Source organism: Mastigoproctus giganteus, chromosome 10 (assembly GCF_048544385.1).
Source record: "Mastigoproctus giganteus isolate SK-2022 chromosome 10, ASM4854438v1, whole genome shotgun sequence".
Lineage (NCBI taxonomy): Eukaryota > Metazoa > Arthropoda > Arachnida > Uropygi > Thelyphonidae > Mastigoproctus > Mastigoproctus giganteus.
Genome location: NC_143584.1, coordinates 29,974,966 through 29,999,167, shown reverse-complemented (window position 1 = coordinate 29,999,167; position 24,202 = coordinate 29,974,966). Strand labels below are relative to the sequence as shown.

General features: G+C 36.2%; 1 protein-coding gene across 1 annotated transcript in view; it reads right to left on the bottom strand.

The window, feature by feature from the left end:
- Positions 1-24,202, bottom strand: part of LOC150078926 (F-box only protein 31-like) — a 94,584-nt gene that overhangs the window by 49,966 nt on the left and 20,416 nt on the right. Inside the window, exons 3-4 of the mRNA XM_090382890.1 lie at positions 15,802-15,878; positions 5,510-5,680 (exon numbers count right to left, since the gene is read on the bottom strand). Of these exons, the coding sequence (XP_090239016.1) occupies positions 5,510-5,680; positions 15,802-15,878 (248 nt within the window). The remainder of the gene's footprint in view (positions 1-5,509; positions 5,681-15,801; positions 15,879-24,202) is intronic.

The following is a 24,202-nucleotide window of genomic DNA, read 5'->3' as shown; positions in this document are numbered from 1 at the left end:
GCTCATTTTGGAAGCTATGATAGGTTTAAGAGATAAACTTTCTTCATCTATCTGAAGAGCTTCATCTATCTGCAAATAAATATCAAACTATAAAATTCATTGCTCATCTATTAATGCTCCTCATGGGCAAAACTTATTATACCATCAACATCAGTGTCCATTTACTCCAGGTTATTAGAGACTGATATTTCTGAAAGTGAGGTCATAGTTTCCTTCAATGTAGTCTACTTTTGTTCCTCTCCAATAAGTTGCTGACAGCTATAGATGGCTCTTGTACGGGGAAGGAAAGGATCTCACTTTCTGTTAAGGATTTTTGCACTGAATTAAATTTTTTTTGTTTGACCAGGGGCAATAATGATGTTCAATCATTCTTTAGACCAGCAGATTCAGGGTATAGCCATGGTTTCCCTGTCAGCTCCATTATTGTCAACATCGCTATGGTGAGGTTCAAAGTTAATATTTTTTTGGATTTGCTGGTTCAAATACAGCTCTCTATTGATAATAAGTTTGTGGTCATTCTCTGGGAACCTGGAGCTGTAATTCTCCATATCTGTTTCCCCACATCCAATTTACCATGGAATTAGAGGCAGACAACAGCCTTCTGTTTTTGGATGTGATCATAGATCATGTGAGCTTGTGCTTTTATAGAGCTCCCTAGACAGTGTGATTAACACTAAACGAAATCCCACTAGAGGGATTTTGAATCCCAAAATCCAATTAGAAGCAGACAACAGCCTTCTTTTTCTGGATGTGATGGTACATCACGTGAGCTGATGCCTTGACATTTCAGTTTTTAGGAAACCCATGTGTGCGGTAGATTTCTTGAAAGCTGAAGACTGATTTATGAACTATGGGTCTGTACATGCTCTTGGGCATCAAAAGAGTACTTGCATTTTGTTTAGTCAGATGTGGTCACATTTCAGTTCTGCAGTATACAGAAATACTGAAATTTCTAAAGTAAGGCAGATTTAGTAGGCTTGAGCTACAGGCTTGTGACATCATATTATTACAACAACATCCTTTTCCTTGCAACACTGAATTCTTGTATAGAGCCTACACCCCCCACTATCCAGATGTTTCCAAGAATCTTATCATGGTACTATGGAATTACCATATCACATGTGCACAACACTCCTGCAGGAAGTTGCAATATATTATTACCAACGTAAAAACTCCTTGCTTTTTTTTCATGCAAGTTGAGTTTGTTTACCGTATATGGTGTGAGATATTACACTGGTGAATGTGTCAGAAGATTGAAAGAATGCATCCATGAATATGAGGAGGTACTGCCAATTTTGCTCAAACTGCTGTTGCTGAGATTTATTGGACTGAACAACATGATAAATTGATTGTTTGCACAATTTCCACTTTGGCTTATGGCAATTGATATTTTTAAAGTGGGCCCCAATTTTAATCATAATAAAGTTGCTCACAACCACCCTATGGTGTCTGCTCTCCTTCAAAATGACAAAAACCAGTGCATTTGGAATACTGTTGCCAATACGTGTCATTTATCACCACTAGATCCTGATTGGTTGCTTCTTTCTTTTCTTAAAGCAATAATGTATCCTGGTTTAACTTATTTTACTGTGTAAAATAAGTTAAAATTATTACTTTTAGTACACTGTTGTCATTCACTTTTTCACTCACTTTCAGTATATTGTTTGTCATTCTAGACTTATTCTTGTATATTTATTTTAATAAAGTCCAGTTGGTTGTTTCATAATTTTATTATTCACATGATCACCAACACACAAGACCTTTTTTCTAATCATTCTTTTATTACAAAAAATTTAATTCCTATCCCATGCAAAGCAAGTATAAATCAATATTAAATCACTTCAGAACAAGTTATAACCAAAATCTGAAGCAAAAATAAACTGCATCAAAAATTTAAAATTTTAATAATGTTGGTAGGTTAAAAACTGAAGTTTGGGTATTTGCATAAAAATCTACATAGTTCATATGTACAGTAATACCCCAAAGTTATGCAATAGGTGGATCCCACGAAAATCGCTTAAGTCGAATTCGCGTAAGTCGGGGTACAACTTTGCATATAAATACATATATATATTTTGTTTAATTGGGACTAACAAAAACACTAGTTTAGAAGAAAAATATTTAATAAAATTGCAGTTCTTTATACATATTAATACAAAATATGTATTAAAAAAATAAATGAGTTACGTAAAAAAGTTATTTCGATGTCTTCATAAAATCTAACAAATTTGTCTGAAGACACAGCGCCTTCTTTTTTTCACGCAGAATTTCTTCGTAGCAAGCTAATAATTTTTTATTCCTTGCTTTGTAGCTATAACGCGTTCTTCGTTGGAGTCTTGTTTTCTAAAATTTTTAAGCCCTTTTCAATTGAGCTGAGACCTTCTGTCAAGCTTGCAATTGTCATGTGCTTTTCTGGTGGAATTGGGTCTGAAGTGTGGGATACTTCAGTGATGTTTTGCTCATGCATCTCTATGAGCTCATTCATTGTCAGTTCCTGACTATGTGAATCCAACAACTCGTTGACATCATCACCATTGACTTCCAAATCTAATTGCCTGGCAAGATTAACAACTTATTCTATCACATGAGCGACATGATCAGTTCCTGGCGTTTTCGTCTCGGTTTTGAAAAAAAAAAAAAAAAAAAAAAAAAAGGACAGTTACTTCCAGACATCATTTAATGGTTTTTTGTGAATTTCATCCCAAGATTCTTCAATGATTCTTACAGCATCTAAAACATTGAATTGTTTCCAAAAGTCTTTAACAGATATCTCACTATTGTGTCTCATAGCTTCATTCAGACATGCAGACAAATGCCTTGTTGTTATGTTATTTGGTTTTTAGGAGCATTAGCAACTAAGGCCATATTGCTCCGGGATATGCGGTGGTCATTCCCTGACCTTTCCGCATCCTCCGTATTTGGTGGTGACGGGCTCGAACCCCGGTCTAATCAAAAAGCGTGTGCTATGCACTGCTGCTCCTTCCCTCCTGGCTACGGAGGCGCTGAACGCCTCATGTAGTAAGCCTTGAATGTTTTGATGATTCCCTGGTCCATCGGTTGAAGCAAGCTGGTTGTGTTTGGAGGCAAAAAACACAACTTTCACACGTGGGTTGAAATTAATTAGGGTGGTAGGAGGGTGACTGGGTGCATTGTCAATAAGAAGCATCACTTTAAATGGAATCTGTTTAGACTTGCAATAACGTTCGACTTCGGGTATGAAGTGGTGACCAAACCAGTCCTCAAAAACGGAAGCTGTCACCCAAGCTTTATGATTTGACTTCCAAATCACTGGTAAGCTATGTTTAGATATACACCAATCGAAAAAATCAAGAACCATGTAACTCCAAGTTCGCATAAGTCGGGGTATTACTGTATTCACAAAAAAAAAAAAAAAAAAAAAAAAAAAAAATGTAAGTGTAACCTAGTAACTTTTTTCCATAGATTGTTTTTTCTTATTTTGATGAAAGTTGAATTAAGAGGTCCCATATGTGATGCCATCCATCTCTTACTTGTGTTTTCAACTAATAATAGACAGCTTAAAATAGAGATAGCAGCAAGCAAAAAGTTTTGAAAATCGGAGGAGAAAATCATAGTTGTTAACCTCAGTTTTCCCGATTTCTTTTTTCAATATCTTTACATCTATTTACATATCACTCAATCTAGAAGTTGATAAAATTGAATCAAGCAATTTCAAAATAGATGTAGAGAATATTACTACATAAAAAAAAAAAAAAAACGAATAAGTATTTTTAAGAATTTTCAAACTGCTTCTTTACTGAATTTTCTTTAAATTATGATTTTATTTTCAACAATAACTTCACTCTATATTAGTACGAGACATACAGTGTAAATAAGCTAGGGGTTCATTGCACCATGTTTCTGATACTAATATAAAGTCAAATCAAAATAGGAACAAATTAATATTTAAAAAACAATCATGAAATTTTCATTATTACAAATTTTAACATTTTCATGGAGTAACTATCTGCATAGCCTGTAGCCACTGGAAAGAGAACCCTCAATTTTTGTTCAGAAAACTGATTGTGAAAGGATTAAAAAACACTGGTTGGCAAAAAGATTCTGCCACCCACTTGATCAGAAGCGTTTTCATCAAAAGGAATTAAACACCTCCGGAAAAAAAAAAAAACCTTGTATTTTGTATGCTAATGCAGGAAATTTGAAGCAGACAACAGCCTTCTTTTTCTGGATGTGATGGTACATCACGTGAGCTGATGCCTTGACATTTCAGTTTTTAGGAAACCCATGTGTGCGGTAGATTTCTTGAAAGCTGAAGACCGATTTATGAACTATGGGTCTGTACATGCTCTTGGGCATCAAAAGAGTACTTGCATTTTGTTTAGTCAGATGTGGTCACATTTCAGTTCTATAGCTGGGGATGTCACTTCCAATATCACTGGGCACATGCAGGCTCACTCGCATCCTGCAGTTGCCTCAGACTAGCTGGCACCAGACCTTGCTATAAACAGCTAATTACACCTCATCCCACAGATATTCAACTGGGTCAAGATCCTGACCGACTGACCAGACCAATGAAGTATGGTAAGTTCACTCTCATGCCCTCTGGAATCATTCCCGTGCCTTACTAAATTTTACTGCTAGGACTAGTACTATTACTAGACAAAAACTCTGTGCACCAAGTGATGAAAGGTACACAAAGTTTCATGTAGGCTGCAGCATTGAGATATTGATTCACCAGTATTATGATACTTAATATGTGCCTTGAAAAGACTCCACCATTACCAGGAAAACTTCATCACCAGGTTATAGAAATGACATCTAACATGATGGATCCACTCACATATGCAGCTCTAAGGCTACACAGAACTAGAATGTTATGAACAAATAGAACCAGAATTCAATGGGCCAGGCTGTTACTGCTATACCCCATCCAGGATAGGGTCATAACATACATGGCACATTCCTACACATTTCTTTCTTGTTTTTTTCCCCCCCAGAGCACTACTGTACTGCATTAGCATTTACAAATTGTAGACCGTTTGTTATACTGAAAATTCTCTTCATCATCCACCTGCCTCTCACATCAACTATTTCTGGCCAAATACAGTTCTGCAGTCAAATTTCTTCTGGTTGTTGGACCATCTAAAGGGCACTCTAGACATTACTATGTGTGTGAACACTACCAGCAAGATGGTAGTCATGCATGTTATACTTGCACAAATTATAATAATGCATTTAAAGTAAAGTGATGTTGGCCAGTTCTCTCACTGGATTAAACATATATGCTATCATCTGGTATCCGATTACCTGCTTACATAGCCTGTTACAGATAGATGTAACTGTTTCTGATGGAGTGGTTGATTTCTTGGATGATGGGGATGTACCTAATAAACTGGACACAGCATAGGTCTCTCACTAAACAACTCTTCAAAACATTAAAAATGGTCTTGTAATACATTTTGTTAGATATATAAAAAAATAAATAAATAGTACACCATATATTTTGAACATTTTCATTAAAAATTCTTACCTGAGTTACTTCTGCCTTGTGTTTATTACTATATCCACCAGTGCATTCCACTTTAATTTTTCCATTACTATCGAGACCAATATCAAATAAAGGCTTTTTACGAAGAGGATCAGTAATATTAGGATCTCTTGGTGGATACAGTTCAGTTCCTATCAATCGGCCATTTATGAACTATAAAAACAGTTTCTTTATAAATAAAGTAATAACAGATTCCTGAAAAACCTTAACACAGTATGCTTGAGAAATATGTCAATTCACGAGAACAATGAGAAATGTCGGATAACTTATGCGGAAAATTAGTTTCCCAGCATCAGACTCTAGCACTGTTCGCTCGATAAACAGATGGTAGGTGTTATCGGTTTGGAGCCGAAATCGAGGAGGATATATTGATTGACAGGTAGGCGTGGCAAATGATGAAATTATTGGTGGTGGGTGTAACAGACGACAAGCTATTGTGTAGTCATTAGTTGGCATTATAATGTGCATTTATGAGTAAAGAATGGTGAATAATAGTTTTGTGATGAACGGTAAACAGGTAATAGCAGCGATGAATCTTTTAAAGTTGGAAGAAATTTGTAAGGAAAATAAAACGCTGGTTGATTTTTTGATGAAAACAAAATTTTTTTTTTTTTTTTGGTAGTTGTTGGCGCATCGGCTTCTATGGCCATAATGCACCTCCCAAGGTTTTTGCAGTACTTTGATCCAAGCCCGAGGCGGGATTCGAACCCACGACCTTTGAGTTGCTAGGCAGGCACTTTACCCACCCAGCGAAAACTAAATTAATAAAAGTTTCGTTCCCTTCATTTTTATGTTCTTCATTATGTTTTTTTCTCATTATTAAAAGCAGATTTTTGGAGTTCATGAGTGTTTTTACTATATTGTTGATTTAGGTTTGGTTACGAAAAAAGGAAAAGGTTTCTTTATTTTTCGTTATATTTCGCAACCTGACCTTAAATGATAGGTTAGGAAATAATAGAAAAGGTTTCCTTATATTTTGTGACCTAACCTTAAACTAGGTTAGGAAATAATAGGAAAATAATGATTCTTTATATACATAGTGTGCATAGTGTTAGGGTCAGGGGCTACCTGTGATTTCTCACATCTGCGCCATATGTATGCTGTGAAGAAATACAGAACTACTGTAAATGCCAGAAAAGTGTTGTCTGTTGTATATGACATATTGCGTTAGGTTCTGTTGGGTGTCCTGGCATTTGGCCACAGGGCCCCTGGTGGGACCTCATGTTGCCCGCACACACCTCTAGGAGGTAGCCAGGCTGCCCTTTATTCTCTGGCTGGTCTCTGCCAGGGTCGTCTGAGCGTCCTGTATGAAGACCAGGTTATAAAAAAAAAAAAGAAAGAGAAGGCCTGGGGAACAAGAGGAAGGGGGGTCTGAATGTGAGGAAAAATCTAAAGTGGACAGATAGAGAAGGCAGTCCACCCAAGTAGGGAGAAATAGGGGATGGGGAGAGGGATCAAAAGTCACAGGGGCAGGCGCCACTGTGCAAGTGCCAAGGCCACGCACTCTCTGGGAGTCAGCTTTCCAAGGAGTGCCAACCATGATGATGCCAGCATAGTATTTTAATCTTCAGTCTTACTCTTTTATCAGTTGGGAAAATGCTATCCAACTCCAGTTTGTGTTTGCACTTGAGGGTCGCTGTTCTGAGCAGCTCTAAGTTCACCAAACTTTGCCCGTCTGATGGGCAAGACAGCTTGCCCGTAACTCGTTAGGGCTTTGTATGTTGTTTCATTCTGAAGCAGGTATGTTTCATGGTTACGAGGGTTCCCCTGGATTTCAGTAAAAATATATACGGCAAACCCCCACTATTCGCGGTCGCTTAATATAAAATGAAACCTAAACAAATGTGAATTTTAAAGCGCCGTGAACATTTTCCGCCATAAAAAACATGAGTGTGGCTAAAATTATCTTTTGCGGTCAAAACAGCGCTCAGTGGGTGGGTGGGAAAGAGGTGTGACAAAATTGCAAGCGTGGATGTTTCTTGCTAATCCTTGTTCAGTATGTGTTATGCGCTTGTCATGGAAGGCTTCGTCGTTTGCTTTTAATTTATATGCTTATAAATTGAATAAATTTATCAATTTATAAATTGATATGCTTACATAAGTGATAAATCTACCGTTTTGCAATGTAAAACAGACTTTTTCGAGTGTGTTAATGGAAGAAAGTGACTTTATTGTGGACAAGTTCTTTCTAACCTGTACAAAAATATGGCTACGAATAACAAGGGAAATGTGAAAGATCAAAGAAGGTGATGACATTAGCGAATAAAATTGAGTTATTAGATAAAATTTCTAATGGTGAAAGTGTCTCCTCAGTGGCAAAATATTATAAAATCAATTATCAAAGGTGCAATCAATCAAGAAATTGGAAGAAAAAAATCTGCCTTAGTGTCCATGAAAACACCCTAATTGCTCCAAAAATTTGCTCTATAACTCATGATGCTAAATTAGAAAAAATGAAAAAGGCTTTAAATCTGTGGATAGAAGACCGAACTCAAAATAAAATTCCGTTAAGTTCACTCATCATTCGTGAAAAGGCAAAACTCTTTTATCAACACTTTAGCGAAACTGGTGATAGCGCTGGCGGGATAAGTTTTTTAGCTAGCAAAGACAATGATTTGAAAGATTTGTTTGAAATTTCTAATAAATATTACATTTAATATTAAATTGTTTCTTATTTTCATTTCGATGCCATATGCTTGCATTTCACTATGTACTGTCTATGTACATAGTCATTATGAAATATGAAAACAAAGATGTGGAAAAACAGGAAAAATAAGGAAAAACAGTACGTGTACCTGAATGCGCAAAGCAGCAAAACAGGATACATGTATATAAATAATATAAAATAAAAATATATAAAAATAAAATAAAAATATAGATGGAGAAGTTATTAAACACAAAATGCCGAGCCTAGTTGAAGAAAAAAGAGAAAAAGAATGTTAAGATCCTATAAAAAAAAAAAAAAAAAAAAAAAAAAAATTAATTATTAAGTAGAATTAAATCCGAATTAATGCCGAATTAACAGGCCAATTATATGTACAAAAGCTGAAAGAAAAAGAGGGGAGGGTGATAGAGATAAAAATTATAAAATAAAAATTAAAAATTGGTACATAGATCAGGTATTTCATCAGGGGGCTACACCTGATCATGTACCAAACACTGTGTTTCTATGCAAACTCATGTTGATGGAGAAGCTGAAGAAATGAAAAGGAAATAAAAAGGAAATAAAATTTATTTTTTATAAAAATTTTTATAGCTCCAGAAACATGAGTGAGGTAGCCCCTATAGTCATTATGAAGATACATATAATACACACAGACAGAATTTTAGACTAGTATTTCTTATATATTTCATACTTTGGAATGGAACCCCCTTATTACTATGGGAGCCACAACTCAGTATTCGCGGCACTTCTCATGAAAGTAACCCCCGTGAATAGCGGGGGTTTACTGTATATATAGTGAATAGCTATTGAGGTGTTGACCAACGTTATATGTGTGTATCTGCACGAGTGTCTTTAAAAATAAAAGTACAGCAATAGCTTGCTTAGCATGGCTTCAAACAGCACGGGTTTCACTATAACACAGTTTTCAATTAAGTTTAAGTCAAATTTACTGCACATATTAAAACTCATTCAATAGCCTAGACAGGTACTATACATATATGCTGCGTTGTCATAGCTGGGCACTATACAGGTACAATACAGCATGTGTATAGTACCTGTCTAGGCTATTGAATGAGTTAATATGTACAGTAAATTTTCGATTTAAACTTAATTGCAGTACATACTGCAATTAAAGCCATCTTTTGCACGTTGCAGTACAGACTGCAACGTGCAACAGTGTTCAGTATTCTTAATTCCATCCTGATGAGACGACATGATAGTTTTTCAAACTTTCATTTCGAAATTTATTTTTTACCCCTTTAAATATGATCAAAAATATACCTGCATCTTGGCTAGAAATCACTGCCAACAACATGCATTCTGCTTGGCCGCAAGTTTTGCCCCATTTGTTAAATGATTTCACTAGTTTTGAATCGCAAGTTCAGATAATTTCTGAAGACATTGTGAAGGTCGGAAAAGACTTCGGATTCGAAGCTTTGGACACTGCCAATGTAGTGACTGCACTGACTCACTTGCGACTTAGATGATGCAACTCTCCTTGAAATTTCAAATCCTTTTAATTGGCTATCAAGTGCAAATTGTTTATAGATTTATTATAATTTGTTTGTAGACTGTTTCTCTGGTATGCATTCAATTAAAACCCATTATAATAATACCTCAATCGGCACGGTTTCACATAACACAGAATAGTTTGAGTACCAATTATCAGTGCTATGTGGGGTATTGCTGTACAGTAAGAAAAAATTTATATTTTGTTAATAAACAGTTTATGTGCTAGTCCACCCATGATTCTAAAGAAAAAAAGGTTAGGTTACCCCTTCCATTTCAGGAGGGGTTCAAGCTCCCATGGGATTCGAGTGGAGGTAACCTGACCTTTTTTCACCATTTATGGAAAGCATTCATTAGGGCAAATTACCATTAGTGCTTCTGAGTGCTACTAAAGTGATACTAAACCGATGTTATCGTGTGTTGTGTCGCACACCAATGAGCACATCGTTTTCCACGCCTATCTGTCAATCAATATATCGTTATCGACCGCTCCAGACTGATAACACCTACCATCTGTTTACCAAGCAAGCAGCGCTAGAGTGCTACATTGGGAAACTAATCCGACGTTTCTCATTTGTTCTTGTGTTGGCTTTCTTTACCTTCGCCGTCAACTTTTTTTTTTTTTTTTTTTTAAATTAATATTGATCCTTCATATTTATTAAAATTAACATAAGGCAAATAAAAATTCAAGAATAAACTAACAGTATATTATTTCATTCTTGAATTCCACATTCACATACACTGAATGGGCACTGAAATAGAACCATCTACTTAATATTGAATAACCACAGCCTTGCAAAATAGCCTGTACACATCATTATGGTATGATATTACAAGGAGTTTGAAGACATCTGGAAATACAGATCACCATGCTACATGAGGGTGGGTCAATAAGTATTTACCGCACCTAGATATATTTGTTTCAGGGATTTGATATTGTGTGTGTGTGTAGTTATTATTGTAAAAGTATAATATAGATGGTGAATATAACAGTATACAGCGGGCCATAAGGCCAAAATAACTTATAAAGACTAAGATAGCCTGTGTAGGTCTACAAAGTATGGCATTGTAGACCTACATAGGTTATCTTAGTCTTTATAAGTTATTTTGGCCTTATGGCCCGATGTATACTGTTATGTTTATATACATATTCAGCATCTATATAGTACATATTATACTTTTACAATAATAACTAGATTACAGACTGTTGTAATGTTCAATCTACTATTGATTGCATTAATCTGATCTGAAATAACTTTTACATACATTTATACCAATTTTACACACACACACACACACACACACACACACACACACACACACACACACACACACACACACACAATAATAATAATAAGAGGAGTTTACCTCAATGTAGTATGTAGAACACTTCCATATGATACCCTCCAGAAATTAAAACGAAAAAATCTGAAAAACTTACATTAGAGTAACAAATAGTTTAAAAAAAATAATTAAAAATCAATTTAACACAATTAAAAATAAGAAAATTAATTAAAAGAATTTAACAAAAAAATTGCACACCGATTTTCCTTCCTGAAGCTGACAAATGCTTTTCTACCATATGTCGTGATCACAGGAATGAAAATTACCAAATAGGGGTGAGTATGAAACTTAAATAGGGATTGTTTGTCTTCGTGCATGCGTGTAAATGCCCATGAATAGGAGATCAGATATGGCCGACGAACACTAACAGAAGCGTATAATTATGTTAGACACTAAGTATTTTGGCCTCGTTAAATAGAGAAGCCCGAAGTGAGGCCGCATGTTGATTAACACAAATATTCAAAGGAAAACAAGTCGAACCCTGATAAGACGAGTTGCAATCACCGCAAGAAATGTTGTATACCAGGTCATTAATTTGTGTTGCGAATGAGGAAAGGACTGAGCGATTGTTCAGTATATTGTGAAATTTCCATATTGGCCTGGCTACAATTTTAAATTCGGTATCTTTAAAGAATCTGTTAAGCTGTTTGTGCCACTGTTCAACATATGGAACAGAAATAAAGTATTTTTTGATATTACTATTGGTGGTTGGTATAGTATTTTGTATCCTATCCTTAGCTTGTACCCTAATTCGGTTTATTGTAGCAAGGGGATAACCCCTGATAAGTTCTTAATAGTCGCGTATAATTACGTTAGTTCCTTCAATTACTGAACTAGAGTCATTAATACAAGAGGTGGTATGCTAGAAAAGGTTAAGGTCTGATCTGTTATAAAATTTCTTCATTTGCAAGGCAAATGATGCAAAACAAATCTATGAGGAGATGAAAGCTATATATGGAGAGGACTACCCATCATATGAGACTGTGAAAAATTGGAAAAGATAGTTCGGGTGCAGACAAAACCAGTGTGCATGATGATCAAACAGAAAGAAGACCCATCTCAGCCACAGACCCTGCCAATGTAGCTAAGGTGGAATAGATAATCCTTGAAGACAGACATGTGACTATAAATTTTATAGCAAATGAAGTGAACACATTAGCTATGGGTCTATTTTCACCATAATGCAAGCGTTTGGCACGTGCCTAAGGTGGCAGCCTGATGGGTTCCTGAATTGTTGACACTTCCTCAAAAGCTCCATAGGAAAGAGTGTTCTTCACATCTGTTAGAGCTTTGTAGAGAGAGAGAGAGAGAGAGAGAGAGAGAGAGAGAGAGAGAGAGAGAGAGAGAGAGAGAGAGAGAGAGAGAGAGAGAACTTTGATCTTTTTTGACTGAACTGGGCCAATGGATGAATACTGGGTACTTTACAATGTACCAGAAACAAAACAGATGAGCAAATAATGGTTTTGCTGCACTGGCGGAGAAAAAAAAAAAAAAAAAAAAAAAAACAGTAGATAAGAAAATATAAATTATTTGCTTTCCTCCTTACATAAGTGACAATCAAGTTGACCTTTTTATTCAAACCGTCGGCCTTAACTACCTGCAAATGCAACCTGTTCTAACAATCAACAACTTGCTGGCTAAAAGAAAACTTCGTACAATGTAATCTAAATCTCTTCCGCTGTAATTTGAATTTATGGCTCCTAGTTCTGGAATTCTTTATAACAGTGAAAATCCTGCCTTCAATCATTTTACTAACCCCTCTCAGTGCCTTATAAACCTCAATCAGGTCACGTCTAAGGTGCCTGGTTGCCAAGCTCTAAAGCCCACATATTCGGAGTCTTTCCTCATATGGTCACTCATTTGCCGATCTCGCCATGTGAGTTGCCTGTCATTGGACCCTTTCAAGAAGCTCAATGTCTTTTTTCAGATGAGGTCTCCATATTTGAACACAGTATTCCAAATGTGGTCTTACAACTGCTTTATGCAGTGGGACTATGACCTCCACATCCCTACTGGATAATGTTCGATACGAAACCATGGCTTTCTTCGCTTCCTGTTTACACTGCTCAAAAAACATTATATGTGCCTGAATTATAACTCCCAGATCCTTTCTTCCTCTACTGTTTTTAATTCAGCCCCACCAAGTGTATAATTTATTTTGGGGTTTCTATTCCCCTTGCATTTTGCTGCATTAAAACATGGCTGCCACTTTTCTGACCATTCTTGCAGCTTGTTCAAGTCATCCTGAAGGAGCACTGCTTGGTACTGATCATTATCTACCAATCTTTATGTCATCTGCAAATTTTGACATCACACGTTCTATCCCATCACTGATGTCATTTATAAAAATCAGAAACAACAGTGGTCACCACTTCTGACTTTACACCCAATCTGAAGAATATACATTAATGACAACACTGCCATCTGTCCTGTAGCCACCCAACAATCCATCTTAGAATATTTCTAGTAATCCCAACATGTCCCAGTTTATACAGTAACCTCTCATGATTGACCGAGTCAAATGCCTTGCTAAAATCCAAATAAACTATGTCGAAATTGTTCCCTACATCCAGCTCATGAGTAACTATGTCAAAATAGCCTACTAAATTAGTTAAACATGAATTTCCCTTAACAAAACCATGTTGTGTGTTATTCATTATTATTCAGAATGCCATATCTATCTAAATGTCTCTGATTGCTCTCTTAATCATTGCCTCTAAGATTTTCCCTACCGCTGACAGCAAACTAACTGGGCTGTAGTTACTAACTTCAGTCTTAGAACTGCTGTTATGTACTGGTTATACATTGGCACTTCTCCAATCCAGAGGAATCTCTCCCTAGTCCAACAACACCCTCACAATTAACTTCAATGGTTCAATACACTCCCTGGTGGCCTCCCTCAAGATTACTGCCATCAACTCCAGGAGCCTTAGTTGCCTTTATGCTCAAAAGTTTTTCTAATAAACAGTTATCTGTAATTATGAAATGACTAATTTCATATATAACTCAGCCTCATTTGCATAGCCTCTTCTCAGCATGAAGGGTCTCTCTTCAGTAAAGATAGATGAACATTATCTGTTCGATTCATCTGCAACTGGGACTCTGAAAGGTATCATCCTTATAGATTACCTTCCAAAAAGGCAACAGCATCACTAGAAAGTACTACAGAAACCTCCTGGGAAAGTTCAGAGTGAAGAGATGCAGGAAGCTATCCAAAGGTCCGTCTCCTGGCTGACAGAGCTGCTCTCGCAGTAGACTTTGCAATTGGGTGTGGCTTCAAAAAAGGGCAGAATCCACCTATTTTCTTGATGTCTCACCTTCAGTCTTCTTCTTCACTAAAATTAAGAAACCATTCCACAGCCACAGATTCCACACACATAACCTTGTCTGCCATTCCTGATGCACTGTAAATAGCCACATTTCCTCACCTTGCACCAATAATCATGATTTGCTGAGAGTCCCTAAATATTCTGGACTCTTCCAATGCTCATTATATGTAATATTTTGTGACAGCTGTACACAGATAGGAGGAAATCAATGAAGTGGAAGCCTGGATTTCTGCTTAGAGTGAAGAGTTCTATTTAAGAGGCCTGAAAGAGCTTTATTTATAGATAGGAAAAATATATGGCAATTTACCATCTAAAAATTTATAGATGGGAAATTGCCAGCATGTTTCAAATTCCTAATTCACATATTTCTAAATGAGGATAAATACTTATTGACCATCCCTCATATGTCTAACATCTCATAATTGTCCTGCACAGGAGAGTGGCAATTTGATATAGTAAACATCTGTGAGATGTTGTCAAACAGGCAACATCCCATAGATGTTAAATGGAGTTCCAGTCAGGGAATTGGGAGGCCACTGGAGGAGAGCAAAGTTTTCAGCAACCCATTCCTGCCCTACTGGCATAGTGCATTATTCTGCTGGAAGGTGCCATCACAGCCAAAGAGCAGTGACATGGGTATGTGGTTGTCAACACACACACACACATGCGCGCGCGTCAGTAATGTGTAGTCAGGTGGGGATCACATGAGTTAGACATACTCGCCATGTGTTCATCCTATTGGTCTGCATGAACTGCTTAGTTACCTGTCATCCTATTCATCCACTGTCAGTTTTGCTACAGAAGTTTTATGCAAGCTGACTGTTTTGCTCCTTGTCTACCATTCTTGATACCCTGTAAATAGCCACATCTTCTCACCTTGCACCAATAATCATGAGTCCCTAAATATTCTGGACTCTTCCAATGCTCATTATATGTAACGCTTTGTGACAACTGTACACATCCCACTAACTGACTGCATTCAATCAGCTGAGCTTTTCTTTTTTCTATGGAAATATTTAACTTTTCAAAATATATTAGTTGTATCAGCCTCATGAATATCAACGTTAGTAACTTGTTAATAGCTAGTATAAACATAACTAGAACAAAAACTATTTCTTAAAAGTTTCATATCATTCTTTAAGTTATTTAATAAAAGAGTGGTTTTCTCTTTTTATATTTGTTGAAAATCAAAGGGTACCTACTATTTCTTTCAAAAGCCAATATCCAATTGTTTCTTTTGCTATTCCTGCATTCGATAGTTATATTCAATACACTACTTCAACATATTATGCTCTCATAATTATAAATAAAAAACAGTAATGTAATTTAAAAAAAATGTAGCTGTCCATATTCCTTTTAAACTTTATAGGGAAAAACATACTAGTTTCATTTGACTAAGAAGAATAACAAAATATCTTAAAACTTACTTGGACTTCTAAAAGACCACCATATGAAGAGATCTGAGGTTGCCATAATCCGATCAAATCGCCATACTGATGCAGTACTAATTAAGAGTGAGAAAATAATTAAGACAAAAATTGGAGATAGGTATCCACAGATGAGGAAAAGATTCCTAAAAAAATTAGTAGAGGAGTCATTTAAAATACAGAAGAGTTTATTTAGATTTACCGTTTGGTAAAATAAATACTTATCATGCAATAATTATGTAATATTATTAGCAATATTTCTAAGATATCTAACATTTGAAAGAAATTAATCACATTTCTGTTTATAGGAAGTACTTTTTTTTTAAAATGGAAGTCAAATTATGCATTTTTTTTAAAAATATTTTAATCACTTGTTTTCAATAACTCATATATATATATATATATATATACACTAATTAAGTCCTCAAGTTATAAAAATAAGAGATAAGAAAATTATGTTATTATTTACCACTAACATTACATTTTGCATATACTGTATTACTGATTCATATTCTCTGACTTCACTCTCAACCATACATCACAAATTCATTCTCCCTCTCTCCCTGTTTAGGAGAAGAACAAAAGTATATTGCAACTAGATGACATTGAGCTAGACGTTCCAACTTCTGCACTGCACATTCTTATTTCTCTTACATACATTCATTTATATGAAGGTAAAGTGAACCTTCATATAAGAAATATTGTTCAAGGTTTAGGCCTAAATGGTTATCAAATGATATCCATTTGATATCATTTGATATCAAATGAGGCTCATGACAGAGAAGAAAAATGCATGGGATGCATATAAATTATCAAGCGACTCAGAAGCCTATGGCAGATATAAGCTAGTCTGTAATCAGGTCACAAAGGAGGTTAGGGAGGCGAAGGTAGATTACGAGAAATCTTTGGCAAAAGATGCTAAGAAAAACAGCAAGGATTTCTTTACTTATATTAACTCTAAAAGGAAGTGGATGAATCTGATTGGTCCACTGGATATCGATGGTTCGGCTGTTGATGATCTTGCTCAGATAGCAAACAAACTGAATGAGTATTTTGCATCTACATTCACACATGAGGAGTTATTAAGGTTTGAAAATGGCAGAAGGTTATCAAATTGTAGCAGGGTGCTTAATGATTTTGTAATAACTGGGAGCAAAGTGGAGGAGAAATTAAACATAAGAAAGGCACCTGGGGTGGATGGGATCTATCCAGTTATATTAAAGGAGGCAGCAAAGCAACTAAGCAAACCCTTAGCCATAATTATGAGAGCATCCTTGTACTCAGGGGAGGTCTCCACGGACTGGAGTTGTGCAAATGTATCCCCAATTCACAAAGGGGGATCGAAGGGTGACCCGAGTAATTACAGACCAGTTAGTTTAACTTCTGTTCCGAGTAAAATAATGGAGTCACTAGTTAAAGATGCATTACAGGATCATCTAGACAAGACTGCAGCAATAATTCAGACACGCATGGGTTTGTTAAGGGAAAGTCTTGTCTGACAAATTTGTGATGTGGTTACAAAGGAACTGGATGCAAAAAATAATTTTGATATCATATATTTGGATTTCAGGAAAGCTTTTGACACTGTTGCACATGGAAGACTATTGTACAAATTGGAGCAGAATGGTATTAAGGGTAAGTTGCTACAATGGATAAAAGGATGGTTGAGTGGGAGAAGACAGAGGGTGGTAATTAATGGGTGCTGCTCTTCGTGGACTAATGTTATTAGTGGAGTCCCACAGGGTTCGGTTTTGGGTCCACTGTTGTTTTGTATATTTATCAATGATATTGATGAAGGTATATCAGGCTTAGTGTCAAAGTTTGCAGGGTTGTTAATGACAGTAATGGCAGTGTGCTACTGCAACAGGATCTAGATAATTTGGGCAGATGGGCTAAGAAGTGGCAACTGAAGTTTAACCTTTACAAATGCAAAGTACTGCATGTGGGTAGAAGTAACCCCAGAAAAACGTACCAACTGTGTGGTACTATACTTAAGGTGTTAAAAATTGGAAAAGACCTGGGAGTAATTGTGCAGTTAGATATGAAGTTTTCTGAGCAATGCAGACAGGCTGCCAGGGCAGATCATGAGGTTTTGTCAATGATATATAGGAATTTTGCTAGCAGAGAGACGGATGATAGTCCCTCTGTATAAGGCAATGGTCAGGCCGCGCCTTGAGTACTGCATACAGGTCTGGAGGCCTCATTTTAGGAAGGATGTAGATTTGCTTGAGCATGTACAGAGAAGGGCAACAAGATTGGTGAGGGGAATGAAGGGATCCTCTTACCAAGAGAGGCTTAAGTTCTGCAAATTAAAAAGTACCTGTGCAGTGAACTGATTGAGGTGTATAAGGCCTTGAATGGGTTGAGCATGCTGAATTCTGATGGGATCCTTCCACTTGTTCAGATTACGAACCTAAGGGGGCATAAATTCAAATTAAGAAAAGACAGAGGTAGAATAGATGTGCGGAAATTTGCCTTTAGCCAGCGGGTGGTTAATTCCTGTCGTTGTGGAAGTTGATAGGTTAAATAAATTTAAGGAGGAACTAGACAGGCATTTGGGGGGAATGGTGTGATTTTTTTTTTTTTTTTTTTTGGCTGATGCTGCATAAGCTCATACACTTGCTTTCTTGCATCACATGCCACTACTACCATCAGTTCACTGTACCTTCATATAAACACAAAGCTAACAATCCAGGATCTTACATTTCTTCTAACTTCTATATTGAAAATTCTTCTCCCTATAAACACACCTCCAAATAACTCCACCTTTGATTTTTTGGAAGAAAGTGATTTGAAGAGTCCTAAATAGTTTTGATATTAACAAGTTGCATCATGATGATATTACTTTGTTTTGGTTATTCCAAAACCTTTAAAACAGTTAATTCCTGTTTTATGTTGCCTATATACATTTTATTCCTTTAGTTTTTCCTCTGGCATAGAAATTTGACTATAGCTAGTCAATTCCTAAGAAGAGAAATCTCTGACATCCAGTTTTCATACTATTACTATTTCTTCCTTTCCCCCCTCATAGTAATGGAGGAAATCCATTAACTGCTAGTTGTTTTAGACCAGGGGTTTCAAACTCAGAACTGCTTGCAAGCTGTTCTCAGCAACTTGCAAGCCTAACCAGTGTGACATTACTGAATGGAAAATGGAATATTAAATATCATCGTGTTCTCCTTGAAAAAATAAGTGATCTCATGATCAACAACATTTATGAAGATTAGTATAATTTATGAATTTTATATTAATGTCTCCTTTAAACATCACTATTTACCATTACTTTCATATTCATTTAACAATGTTAACTTGTAAAAGTTGACAACACTTGGAGGGGGTGGGGAGTAAACAACAAATATCGAGGGCTACATGCAGCATATGGCTGCCAGTTTGGAATTAAAGGCCTTTTAAGCAAGTGACCATGCAACTCGTCTATGACTATCTCAGGACAATAGCACCAATCAGCACAGAATCCAGAAGGACGTTTTCTGTTGCTAATTAAATATGTACCAAAATCAGATCCAGTTTAAACGATAACACTATTAAGTTTCTTAAGAGCTCACTTTAATCGGGGCGGCAGTGTGGATGCTTATTTTTTTGTTTTTAAAATAACTATATGTTTAATAATTTTTGCTAGAATATTTATTATTGTAATAAAAGTTTGATTTAAAATGTGAATTCAAATAATTACTTGCTTTTTCCTCACTTTATTGCACCTAATTGTCATCAAAATTTATTGTGAAAAATGTTTTTTTTTTTTTTTTTGGAATACCAGTATCCCGGTATTAAGATTTTGACCAGTATTGTGAGCCCTAATCGCCAGTGGATCAACACCACTGATGGAATCCATACTGGTAATCATTGATCAGATAGGTTTCTAGATAAAGCCAAGGAGCATGGGTTTTGAGAACAAGTGGAGAAATACGATCAGGTCCTGTAGCTTTCTTAGCATCAAGATTGTTCAAAATCCTTGTTCGAACTGATTGTTCAAAATCATTGCTTGCTGTATAGATGGTTTAATTTTCAAGTCTCAATCATTGATGGACTAACTTAATGTTTGGTTTAATGATGCAAGGGCTGCACTGATCATATTGTGCTTTTTCATTATCTTACTGATAGAAACTGATATGGAGAGTTAATTAAAAACAATCATATAAGTGAATTCAATTTACATAACTGTAGAATTCTGTCGAGTTGGCATTGTTTCCTATGAGGTGATGTGGTGTTAACAATTCAGATAAAGTTGATAAATATTTGAAGGCTGCAGTCCTGTTGGAATGGTAATAAGGGCACTCTATAAGAATGTGGTTCGTGGTTAACAAGGCGTGGTAGTGAACACACTGTGGAGGATTTTCATCTGCAAGCAGAAAGATGCATCAGATGGGTGTGACCAATTCATGTTAGAGCAAGAACAATTGCTTCATGTCGATTTTTTCAAAAACTTGAATTTCACAGTTGTGGCTCATGTTTAAATTGCAAGAGTTGTTTGTCTGTGATTGATATAGGTTCTTCCACTGATTGTGGCATGCTTGTTGGATGAGAGGCTTATAATCTGAATACAGAGCCTGTGCTTGTGTTTAATACTGGCTGGTGGGGTGTTTGGTGGCTTCATCTGCCTTTTCATTTCCTGGAATTCCAGTGTGCCCTGGAATCTAACAGAATTTCACTGTTTGGGAAGTTGCATAAATCTAATCAACCAAGATTAGATTTGTTTCATAACAGGGTGAGAAGGTCGGTATTTGCATTATAATGCAGTTACAGTACTCAGGGAGTCTGCATAAATTATGATCTGTGGAGCTAGAGAAACACTGATAATATGATCAAGGGCTAATTTAATTGTGCACAGTTCAGCAGTGTACACATTGCATTCTACTGGGATGTAGGGCCATTTCCTAAAGCCATTTCTGTTTTCGATCCATCTGTATATATCTGCATACAATGGGAGTTTGTATTACATGAAATTGTTTGATATTCATATGTGCTACAGATTGCTTTTCTGATTTACATAAATAGTTATCACAAAATGGTGAGTATACAGCCCATGGAGGATCTGGTTCAGATGTTTCTCGGACTATGTTATGTAACTGAACATTCCAGAGTTCTATTAGCTCTTGCAGCCTTTATCCTGCCAGTTTATTTTCTTTAGGCTTATTACTATAGTAATAAGCTTTGAACAGGAGATATCTGCCTTATGGATGCTCTTGGAGATATCTCCAAGGGTGTCCACAAAGCAGAATGAACTGGATTAAGCCATTCAAGGGCACTCTTTCTAGTATAATCATATACAGGAGCACCATAGTCCAGTCCAGATCTAATGAGTATGCAGTACAAATTAAGTAGGGTATACCTATTGGTACCTCATATCATAGCTGGTATTACTTTAAGGCTATTCATCTTTTTCTGGCAGGTAGTTTGGATCTTCATTATGTGTTTCAGGAAGTTGAGCTTACTATCTAGAGTTAGATCTAGGAAACAAATACTATGAAAGAGCACGATAGGATGAGTTCTCGGTTATGATTCAGGTTCGGGATATAACTTGCATTTTTTCACAAAAATGTACTGCATTAGTTTTCTGTTCAAAGAGGCGACAGCCATTCTGTGACATCCATTGCGCTATTTTATTGATTCAAACATTGGAGTTGTCATTCAATACAGTTCACGTTTTGAGACTGGCATGAGATAGCAGTTATCAGCATATAGATACATTTCAGTAGCAGGAATGTCTTTTGTCATTTGGTTTATTCTGATGGAAAAATGTGTAGCACCAAGAACACAGCCCTGTGGGACTCTTTCTTTATTGAAAGATTGAGAGAAGGCATTTTGATAACAAACCTTAAAAGTACGGGTTTGTAGCAAGCTCGGTATTAGAACTGACAAATGTACTCGTAGTCCAAGTATGTGTAGATCACCAAAACACAAAGTGGTGTCAAATGCCTTTTGGATATAGAGACATACCATTGCAAAGGCTTTTGATTGTGTTTGGCATAAAGGTCTTCTAAATAAACTTCCATATTATGGTTTGCCAACTGTTTTTTATAATTGGGTATCCAGTTTTCTCTCTGACTGCTCACTGCAGGTGATGGTAGATGGCTCTCTGTCTTCTAACTTCTCCACCAATGCTGGTGTTCCCCAAGGTTCAGTTCTTTCTACCATTGTATATTAATAACATTCTTCCATTGACCAGAAATCTTATCCAAAATTTTTCTGATGAAAGCACATTGCATTCCACCTTCCAGTTTAAGAAACCTTGCCTGCTCAAACAGCTTCAACTTATCAAATATCCACTACCAATTCCTTAAATTGCTGATCTCCAGCTATTTCTACAGAGGGACAAGGATAACTTAGTTGATTTTAATCCTTCTAAAACTCAGTCCTGTCTCATATCTCACAAAAAGTATTCTTCTGCTCCTACGCTTATCTTCGATGACGCTCCAATTTCTAGGCAAGATCATATATTTCTATTGGGGATTACCCTGACTTCTAATCTCTCTTGGCATAAGCACATTACTAATATTGCTTCCTCTGCATCTAAAAAACTGGGTTTTCTCTTTTGCTCTTGGCATTACTTTTCTTTCAAACAGCTATTCACTTTGTACAAATGGCAAATCTGCTCTACCATGGAATATTGTTCCCACATCTGGGGCAGTGCCCCCAAAATCTCTCTATGGCTTCCAGATTCCATTCAAAAAATGGCAGTTAGGTTAATTAATGACTCATCTCTAATAGAGTCTCTCTACTCTCTGTCTCACAGACATTGTTTCTGCTAAATGGCTTTTTCTGTAGAACTTCCATGGGCACTCTTCTTCTGAATTGGCTTCTACGATCCCTGCTCTCTCTCTTCCAAAGTAGTCCAAACACATGCCACAACCAGTCAACATCCTTTTACTGTACAACTTCAAACTCACGGAACCAACTTTTTTTCTTCCTCGTTTATTCATTCCACTTCTGTTTTCTGGAACCACCTTCCTTCATATGTATTTCCTGAAAATAACAATCTACAAAACTTCAAGTCTAATGTCAACAAATATCTTCTTTCATCTTCTCATCCTCCAACCCATGCACAGTACTAAGTACTATAGGTTCTAATACCTCTCGTGTTTGGGGTTTTCATAATAAAAAACAAAACAGGTGTTCATTTTTAATGAAGACATTCCAAATATTTGCCTCAACTTTTACCATAAGACCCAAGGAGGCTGTTTATCCAAAAACCATGCTGATTTTTGCTCATCAGTGATTAAAATTCCAGATACCACTTAAGTCAAGTTAGTTTGAGAAATCAGTCAGTAATTCTGTGGATGTGTTTGATCTTTTCCTGGTTTGGGGTAAGCCAGTACAACTGAGTGGCATGCGGAAAGGATTTAGTTAAAGAAAAACTGTAAGGAATGAAAGGTGTTTTTATTTAACTTTTTCTGCATGACATAATATATGCCATCAGGACCACGTGTATTGTTAACTGAGCTAATTGAGAAAATTTTAACTCCAACATAGTAAATGGTTGATCATACAGTATTGAATGATTTGTGCTAAAGTTTATTTTGTATTTCTGAACTATTACTTTTGTATTTTTAAAGGTTTTATCATAAGGACTCAACGCAAATACTTAGGAGAATGTTTCTGCATTTGCAATTTCTTGGAGATGATATATCCTGTCCATTCCAAAGGAATCAGGAGATAGACTGGTGGTGATTTGCTGTTGAGTTTTTTAATTATTTTCCAAATAAGTATGGTATTGGTATCTTTGGTACCAATTATAGTAGATGCAAACCTGATCAAGAATCTTTTCTTGTCTGTCTTCTTATGTGATGTCCTTTGGCCCTAAATCTCTTGTAGTTGATAAGATTATTAGTTGTTAAACATTTGCAGAACAAGTTCCATGCTTCATTTTTTCCCCTTTTTTGCATTGATGCACTCTGTATTCCACCAGTAATTTGTATGTTTTCATTTTCCTAAATGTGATTGTAATATAGCAAATTTGGCTGCATCTAGTATTTGTTGAGTTATGTACTCAGTTACATCATCAGTGTGCTGAGATTCAATAACTTTGATATCAAGTAAAACATGGGTGGCATATATTCCAGTCTGATTTGGAAAATTTCCATTTTGTTTGACTTTCAGTTTCTGAAGTGGTTGTTTGGATTCGGCAGATGACCGGAAACTATTGTAGAGGTCATTACTCAGTGACCAATCAATGGTAGGAAATAATACTGCAGAAGATGGATGGATATATCAATGGCAGAGGTTGATCCTGTGGAAAACTGAACATATGTATGGGGGACCATTGTTAAGTACAGTAAGGTTGTGCTTATCAATTATTGCCTAAAGTAGTTTCCTCACTTGTCCATATGTTTGTTGAATAAACTGATAATAATAATAATAATAATAATATGATGTGATCAGCAAA